The following is an 8,792-nucleotide window of genomic DNA, read 5'->3' on the forward strand; positions in this document are numbered from 1 at the left end:
GAAATGCATCACTTCTGATTGTCTGCTCTGCCAGCTAGGCTGGGATGGCGGGGAGATGCCTCCGACCAAGCCGTCCCCGTGCGGGGCTCGCCCGCGCACCCTGCGGGCTCCCGCCCCGACGCCTGCGCTCCACCAGCCCCAGCGCCGCCGCCTCTGCCCGGCCCTCGCGCCCTCCTGGCGACGCGTGGTGCTGATCAAAGCCCTCTTAAGATTCAGCACAGCTAACAGGCAAAACGCTGATTTTAATCACAGCTCACCTATTTCCACTTGCTGTCTGCGTGCGCATGATGAGATTTTGGGGTCCCTGGTCCTCTCCATGGAGGCGGGTGAAAATCTCGAAACACTACTGCATGAGTTTCCATTGACTTTGAAACATCAACTGAAACAAGATGAACCCAGATGCCAGTTTTGACCTTGCCCGCACTTGGGAGTTTAACAAAATAGCCACGATGAAACCATTTTTATGGTGTAAGCTCCCAGAAGCCATTTCCACCACCATAAGGGCACACAGAAGAGCAGACCTAACCGACGTAACATCTCAGCAACGGTGCCTACATTTCACGATCGTTCCACTTCCACACAGACCTCAACGGCTGTCCAAGCTAGAGAAAATGGCACCCACAAGCTGAACAGCCGCTGTTCCTCCAAATCAACTTCAAGCAACAGCCTAAGACGAGCAGGGCCACCACACCACATCTGCAAGCACAAGGTTCAGAGGAAAGTGTCCCCACGAACACCCGACCCTGCCCGGAGACGCCGTAAGGAGCCCTGGTGGGGTGGGAGCAGGACGAGGCTGCAGACCATGCCCTGTACCTCATGCAGACGTTGCCATTTTGTGAAGCGTTAGCTCTGTACTGTATTTTCAGTGGACTCCAGCAACTGTTAATCTAGTTCAGAGATGCCTGCAGGCCCGCTTATGAAATCTGGACCATCCTGCTTTCTGGAGCTCAGTTCCTCATCTAATCACGACCCTGCCCAAAGCTGGGGATAATTCTGCTGGAGTGGCACCGTCAGGCTAACAGCCAGCGCCTGCCCGTCCCCTGCAGCCGCCTTCCTGGCCCACATTTCCAGAAGCCTTGCAGATTTGGTCCCGCACAGCCCCTTTTGCCTTGGCACAGTGCAGGCCTCCCCGTGCCCCGCTGGCAGGGAGGGAAGCCCAGCACCAAGCCAGGCACTGCGCCACCTGCTCCTGCGGCCTCGTGGTCCTCCTGGGGGGCACCAGGAGAAAACAGGGTGCCCTTTACGTACCACAGGCTGCAAGCACTCATCTCCATGCTTTCGGGGAAAAGCCGGAGCTATCTGATGCGCTGCTCCTGTCCTGCGAGAGACGAAGCCAGCGCTGTGCCTCGGACCTGGTGTTAACCTGCGAGTGCCTGCACCAGGGCCCCCCAGGCACGGCCTGCCCCCCCAGGCAAGCTGCCGTGCTGTTTGTATGCAGTAACAAATGCACTCCGGATCCTTGTAGTTTTTGTAAAGGTTTATAGTCCTTTGCAATGATTGCATGATACATTTCTCCCCCCATGACACAGCCCTCGGACCAGGAAGCGCTGCTGGCAGCTCGCGCTCCACCTACGAGCAGCTGGGCTTTGCAATCCGATCTACACTAGCTGCAGAACATCAAATGCACTTTCAACATCTCCATTTAATATTTACATTCAAGCAATTAATAATTGGAAGCTTATAGTTTAGACATTTCTAATAGCAGCAATTTCTATAATAGCTTGTTTAGCTTTAGATAACGATTTTTTTTTTTTGCACATAGAAACACCACATGTGTACAGTATCAAAAAATATATACCAGGGATGGTCCTGCGGGTCGTAAGGAGGGCAAGGGGACGAGACTAACAAATGCTGAATGGTTAAAAAGGAAAACAGAAAATATTCGTTTGATATAGTTTATAAGGTGATCTAGGGGCTCCATAAATCTAGGCTTTATATTTCATTATATAAATACCTACAAATAAATATATTAGCACGGTCGGAGGGCGACCAGCTTTCAGCTCAAACAATACATTTCAATAACACCACGTACAAACGGGAGCAAGAATCACTCGACAAGTTAGCACTGTTAAAATATAATACTATAACTCTGAGTAACTGGCAGGCCCCATCCTCGCCAGTCCCGGCGCTCGCAGGTCCCAGCGGCAGCCCCACGACCCGGGGCGGGAGCAGCAGCAGAGGACACCCCGCGTGGCAGGGACGGCCACCGCGCCGCGCCCCGGTGTCCCCGCAGCCAGGGCAGGCTCTGCCGCCCCACGCGGGCTCCGGGGAGGGGGCACCAGTACCTTGGAGGGAGGCGGTGGGGCCGGCGGCCCTGGGGCAGGCAGGCGGCTCCCATGGGGAGCAGCCACCGGCCACCTCACACCGTCACATACTCCTTGAAGGTCACGGTCAGGCAGTTTGCCGTCACGTCTGTGATAATTATATTCCCAAAGAAGGGCTTGAATTCCTGCAGGGACTCGGCCTCCTCCTCCTCCTCCGCAGCCTCCCGGGGCTGCGGTGGCTCCGCAGCCGGCTTCTCGGCCGGTACCGGCGGCACCTCCGGCTTCACCTGCGCCAGGGCCGGCTCGCCCTCCGCCCGCGGCTTCACGCAGCGCAAGTCTATGGGCTCGTCCAGGTCCGAATCCAGCAGGATGACCTCTGGCTGGGCAGCGGCAGGCGCCTCCGGCCGCTCGGGGCCGGGAGGGCTGAGGCAGGTGGGGGCACTGATGCTCCGGGACGTCAGGCGCTTCTTGCCCGGCTCCCGGTCCCCGTGCGGCTCCGACAGGCAGCGCTTGCGGGCGCCCGGGCTGGAGAGGTTCAGTCCCATGGAGGACGGGCTGTGCTCCCGCCCGGGGCTCAGGGACCAGGGCACGAGGTCCGGCTTGGTGGTGAGCTGCAGGGGCTGCTCCGCTGGAGGAAGGGGCAGCTCCTTGGCCGGGGGAGGCTTCCTGGGGCTCTCCTCCAGCTCCGCGGGGGGCTGCCTGCCCTCGGCCTCTGCGGCGCTCAGGGCATTGCTGCCCACCACTCTCTCCTCCCCCGGCTTCCTCCAAGCCTCCAGCTTCTCTTCCCCACCCTTCTTAGGAGTCCTCTCCTCCGTGGCCCGCTTCCGGGGTGGCTCCCCGGACTTGATCTTCACCGCCTGCATGCCGTTCTCCATGTACTTGCTCATGACGATCACGATGCGCCCGTTCTTGTTTTTGTTCTTGACGATCTTCATCTTGCCCCCGAGGCCGTTGCTCGTTACCCTGTCCCGAGGGGGGGGCCCGGTACCACTGGACAGGTTCTTCTCAGCCCCGTTCTTGCTCTCGGCAGAGAGGTTCTTGACTGGGCCCAGCAAGTTTTTGGCCGGGCCGTGCGCCCACTTGTCCGGATGGGCGACCAAGGGGCTCTTGTTACTGTCCAAGCAGGCCTGGCTCTGCGGCTCCTTGCTGCTGGGCTGGTAATGGGGCTCGTACATCTTGGGGTCCGGCTGGTAGTGGTGGTGCTTCTTGCTGTTCAGCTGGTAGTAATACTTGCCTTTGCTGTGGGACTGGTGCTTCATGCTGCTCTCCTTGCCGTTGGGCTGGTACTGGTGGTGCTTCTTGCTGTTGAGTTCATACTGGTGCTGCTGGCTCTTGCCGGAGGAGCCGAGGTCCAGCTTTGGCCTGGTGTCCACGGCAGGGTCCTGCAGCCCCGTCAGGATGTTCGAGCGGCGGGCGAAGGAGGGAAGCTGCAACGCAAAGCCAAGGGCTGAGGTCAGCCAGGGCCCCGGAGCAGGGCCCCGGTGCTCCAGCAGGCGCCGGGGGGCTGCCGTGCAGCGCCCGCCCCTCCCGCGGCTCCGCTCGCCGGGCTGCAGCGCGGCACGCTCGGTGCGCCGCAGAGCCCCAGCCCGCTCCCACTTACAGGCCGTGCATTGCTCCAGATTAATGAAGCAATGAAAAGAAGAAAAGCACCCTTCAATCAGCTGTCTGGGAACGGGGACCAAACAGGGCTGCTGCTGCACAGCTTGCGGGCAGCCTGCTAATGCCGCCCAGCCGCCGGTGCCGTGGGTCTGCCCTGCAGCCCCGGGGGGGGAGTGTGGGGGGGAGGGCTGCATCGTCCACCCCTGGGGCTGGGAGCTCCTGATGAGCTCAGCGCTGGGGACACGCGTCCCCACGGCACTGCCGAGCGCCGGGCTGCGCACAACGGCTCCTCTGCATGATGAAACCCGCTGAAAGCGGCTCCCTGGGGACGCGTGGCACCGCAAACAGGCTGCCCGGGAGCGCGGGGCTGGGCCCCCCCCTGCACTTACCTGCATGACGAGCGGCTTTGGCTTGGGCCCCCGCTTGCGGTATCCCATCAGCTGCTCCTGCCGCTCCCTGCAGGAACACAGAGTCAGGGTGAGGCCCGCAGCCCCCGCAGACCCCCAGGACGTGCCCACCTGTGCCTCACGCCTGCAGCCCCTGCGGTGCCAAGGACCCCATACGGGCGCAGCGGGTGGGTGTGAAGGGGAGGGGGGGGACCGGGATCTGCAGGTGCAGGGGCACTGCGCGGGGTCCTGCGGGATGCGGCGGGACGGGGGCACGGCCGGGCTGCTGGGGCAGGACGCGCCTCGCGAGGCCACTTCCCCGCTGCCGCCTCCCCCCGCTGCAGCGAGGGGCTGAAGTTTACAGTTTGCGCCAAAATACTACAGGAAATAAATGCACGGAAAGGAAAAAAAAAAAAAAAAAAAAAAGAAAAAGAAAAAAAAAGCCAGTTCAAGCGCAGCAGCAGCAGCAGCAGCGCCGCCTCCTTCACTCGCAGGCATCAAATCCCCGGGCAGGCAGGAGCGCAAGGCGCGGCGTGGGGGGAGCGCGGCGCGGGGGACCTTGAACCGGAGGCGGCTCCCGGCGGCCCCGCGCCGCCCGCCCCGCCGGGGCCGCGCCCCCGGGCCCGTCCCGCGCCCGCCGCCGCCCGCCCCTGCCGCGGCCCCCGGTCGGCTCCGTGACGCATCTGCAATTGCACGGGCGGGCACGGGGCGCGGGTGCCCGCAGCCCCCCCCCCCCCGGCCGGCGCCGAGCCCCCCGCCCCCCCCCCGCGGCTCACCTGTTCTGGAAGGCGATCAGCAGCCGGGGGTCCAGGATGTTCTCCTCGGGCTCCCACGTGTTGTATCTTGCGGGAGGGGAGAAGGGCAGCCGTCAGCCGCGGGGCCCGCCGGGCGGGGGCCGGGGTCCCGGGCAGGGGCGCAGCGGCCGGGGCCGGTCCGTGCCGGCGCCCCGGGCCCGTTTCGGGGCTCGCGCCCGGGGCCCGGGTCCCCGGGGAGGGGGATGGGCGGGGGAGGGAGGGGTGGGGGGGGGGCACGGGGACGGAACTGTTTATTTAGCGCAGTTATTATTCCGGAGGAATTCTAAGCATGTCATGATGAAATTTTCCAAATCCCCTTTCCTGGACCCATTAAAGCGGCCCCGGCGCGGAGGAGGGACCCGGCGGCGGAGTCCGGGCGAGCAGCGCGCCCCCTCCCCCGCCGCCCCCCCCGGGCACTGTCATGCAAACCCCAAATACTCCGCAGCCCGCAGCGGCCGCCCTCGCTCCGGCGGCCGGTGCCTCCGCCTCGGCGGCGGCTCCCGGGGCAGCTCCGCCACCGCCCGCCCGCCCGCCCCGGGGCTGCGGGGCTGCGCCTTTCGTTTTGGCGATTATTCCCCCTTCCCCCCCCCCCCCCTTGCCCCCCCGCTCGCTTCTGCAATATGGAGCCCGGCTCCCGAGGAGGGAAAGGGGGAAGGAGCCATTTTCTGGTGCACATCAGCCGCCGCCTGCCTGCCTCGCTCCGCGCCCGCCGCCGCCGCCGCCGGGCCCCGCCGCCGCCTCCCGCCGCCCTGGCCGGGGCCTCGCCGGGGCGCGGAGCGCGGCGGGGCCGGGGGAGCCCCACGGGCGGGCCGGGCCGGCAGCCCCCTGCCTGCCGCCCCCTGCCCCGCCGCCGCTCGGTACTCACTTGGGCGACCAGCCCCTCCATTTCACCAGGTACTCCACTCTGCCCTGCGGAGCGCGGGAGGCAAAGACACGGCGTCAGCTGGCCCCGCTGCCCCCCGCTGCCCCCCGGCCACCTCCCGCCGCCCCCTCCCTCCCGCCTCCCTCCCTCCCTCCCTCCTCACCTTTCGGATCCGCTTCTTCTCGATGCTCTCCACGGCGAAGACGTGCTCCCCCACCGCCGGCAGCTCCATGCTGCGCCCGGGAGGGGCCGGGCCGGGCCGGGCCGGGCCGGGCCGGGCGTCCGCGCTGCCCGCTGCAGCCGAGCCGCGCTCCGGCTCCGGCAGCTCCCGCCGCCGGCCCGACAGACACTGAGCGGCGGCCGCCGCGGCACCGCAACCCGTGCAAATCCCGGAGCGAGACGTCAGGGAGGCGGCGCCTCCCGGGCCCGGCTGCCCGTCAACGGCGGGGCCGGGGGATTGGCGCAGCCCTGCCGGGGAGCGAGGCGGGGAGGGGGCGGGCGGGGGCCGGGCGGCCGCGGGGCGGGGGGGGGGGGGGGGGCTGCGAGCGGCCCGGCCCCCGCCCCACGCGTGACTCAGCACGGCCCCCACGGGCCCCGCGGCCGGCGGGGGGCGGCAGAGCCCGCGGGGCAGGTGCGCGCCCCGTGCTGCCCGGGGGGGGCGGGCCGGGGCCGGGGGGGGGGGCAGCGGAGGGGCCCGGGATGCGGGCACCCAACCCACCCGGCCGGTGCGCGGGGGTCCCCGCGTGGGGGACGAACCCCCGGGAAGGCTCCGCACCCCTCCACGCCGCGGGCTGCCCTGGGCCCGGGGGCGGCAGCACCCCCGCTCCGTCCCCCCCCGGCCCGGGCTCGGGGCTCGCCGCCTCGTCCCGGGGGGCCCGGCCCGCAGCGGGAGCCGGGGGCGAGGGAGCGGCCGCGGGGCCGGCGGGGGTCGGACGATCCCCCCCCCCCCGCCGGGTGCTGCTGCTCCGAGGGTCCCTGCGGCGTGGGGGCGCGTCCCGGGGGGGCCTCCGCGCTGCCACCGCTGCCGTGAGCGGGTCGAGAAGAGCGCAGCGTGGCGGGGGAGCGGCACGCGTGGCCCCGCGTGTGTCCCGCCGCGCAGGGCAGCCCCGGCCCCCGCGTGTCCGCGCCGCGGCCCCTGCCTGGAGCGCTCCGTGCGCCGCGGGCGGCCTTCCCCGGGCAGGTGGAGCGCGGCGGCTCCGGGCCTTCCCCGCGCCGCGGCACCGCGCGGGGTGGGACACGCGTGGGGCCCCTCCCGGGCGGCGCTGCCGGGGCGGGGACCGCCGAGAGGAGCCGCCGGGCAGCCCCCAGCCCCGGCCCGGCGGGGCTCGGCCCCCGGTTCTAGGCAGCCCGGCGGCGCGGCCGACTACCGGGGCCGGAGTGGGCGGCGGCGGCGGCCCGCCCGGGCTCTGCCGGCTCTGCCCACGGTGCCCGCGGCGGCGGAGCGCGGAGGCCCCGGCAACTTTCCCCGGGGTGCGGAGGGGCCGAGCCCGAGCGGCGCCGGGGCCCGGAGCGCCTCCGCTGCCAAGCGGCCGGCAGCCGCGGCCGGAGCCTTCCCCCGGGCCGGGAGCGCCCCGAGGAGGGTCCCCGTGCCCCCCGGCCGCAGCCCGGGGCCGCCCTCCCCTGGCCCGCGGGCTCCCCGAGCCGCCGTCCCCCGGCGGGGCGGCCCCGGCGGCGGCAGCCGGCGCCCTTCGGGGGCCCTTCCCGGCCCGGAGGTGCGAGGGCACCGCGGAGGCTCCGCTGAATGTCACCGCGCCGGAGACCATAACAAAGACGCAGCCGCCGAGATCGCAGAGCCGAGCCAATAAAAAGCAAACTGATATTACAATTTTGATTTCCCTGGAGGGCCGAAGGGGCTTAATGTAAGAATTATTATCCATTGTGAACAGCAGCCGAAAGAAAGCACAGACAGGAAGATTTAAATTTTTTTTTAACTTAGCGGTTTTCCTAAGAAACGTATATTCATTGAAATTTATGCCAGCGGAGTTTGTTAACCCTCCCCTTTGACATTTCAAGCTTCTCCTGTTGCCAGAGGAGACAAGCCGAGCACAAACCACTAATGCTTGCAATAAAACTAAATGCCCAGGGACGAGCGCGATTTGGTGCAATTCCGCTCCAATCTGGGTAAACGGCAAAACGTGCTCGAGGCGCGCACCGGGCGGCCCCGGGCCGGGCGCGGCGGGGAAGGCTCGGCGGCTCCCGGCACGCAGCCCGAAGGGAGATAAGGAGGGCAGGAGCTGGCTGGCTGCACGCACAGATGTGTGTATTTTTTTAAAGGTGTGACCAGATATCCTTTGCATCCTTGTAGAACCTGCCTTGGGAGGAGTATGAGGTGTATGAGGAGCCGTTGATGAAATATATTGGAAAGAAAAAAGAAAAGAAGAAAAGAAAAAGAAAAGAAGAAAGAAAGAAAAAGAAAAGGAAAGGAAAGGAAAGGAAAGGAAAGGAAAGGAAAGGAAAGGAAAGGAAAGGAAAGGAAAGGAAAGGAAAGGAAAGGAAAGGAAAGGAAAGGAAAGGAAAGGAAAGGAAAGGAAAGGAAAGGAAAGGAAAGGAAAGGAAAGGAAAGGAAAGGAAAGGAAAGGAAAGGAAAGGAAAGGAAAGGAAAGGAAAGGAAAGGAAAGGAAAGAGGAGAAAAGAAAAGAAAAGAAAAGAAAAGAGGAGAAAAGAGGAGAAAAGAAAAAGAAAAATCAGAGCATCAAGGTGAAAGCAACACTGAAAACCATTATTAAAAGCATTTTAATCATTGCCTGCCTCGTGGCTCCTGCAGCTCAGCACCAGTCCCCGTCCTGTAGGTTTCTGCAGGATGTTCATCTGCTTTCTGTTACCGGGCTGATTGCACATGATTCACAGTAATGATTGTAATGGTGGTGATTTTCTCTCTCTTACCTTG

At 65.6% G+C, this 8,792-nt stretch overlaps 2 protein-coding genes across 2 annotated transcripts; one reads left to right on the forward strand and one right to left on the reverse strand.

Moving 5' to 3' along the window:
- Positions 1-1,462: 1,462 nt before the first annotated feature.
- On the reverse strand, positions 1,463-6,367 carry CBX4 (chromobox 4). The gene is made up of 5 exons (XM_080560973.1): positions 6,069-6,367; positions 5,909-5,952; positions 5,026-5,091; positions 4,253-4,319; positions 1,463-3,691 (listed from the first exon to the last, which is right to left on the reverse strand). The coding sequence occupies exons 1-5, from the start codon at positions 6,135-6,137 to the stop codon at positions 2,360-2,362; spliced, it is 1,578 nt and encodes a 525-aa protein (XP_080417099.1). The 5' UTR covers positions 6,138-6,367; the 3' UTR covers positions 1,463-2,359.
- Positions 6,368-6,604: 237 nt separating this feature from the next.
- LOC308180021 (uncharacterized protein) lies at positions 6,605-8,352 on the forward strand (the record flags this gene model as incomplete). Its single annotated transcript, XM_080561014.1, has 2 exons — positions 6,605-7,764; positions 8,211-8,352. The coding sequence occupies 2 exons, from the start codon at positions 6,605-6,607 to the stop codon at positions 8,251-8,253; spliced, it is 1,203 nt and encodes a 400-aa protein (XP_080417140.1). The 3' UTR covers positions 8,254-8,352.
- Positions 8,353-8,792: the final 440 nt, after the last annotated feature.

Source organism: Anser brachyrhynchus, assembly GCF_964034855.1.
Source record: "Anser brachyrhynchus genome assembly, chromosome: 18".
Taxonomy (NCBI): domain Eukaryota; kingdom Metazoa; phylum Chordata; class Aves; order Anseriformes; family Anatidae; genus Anser; species Anser brachyrhynchus.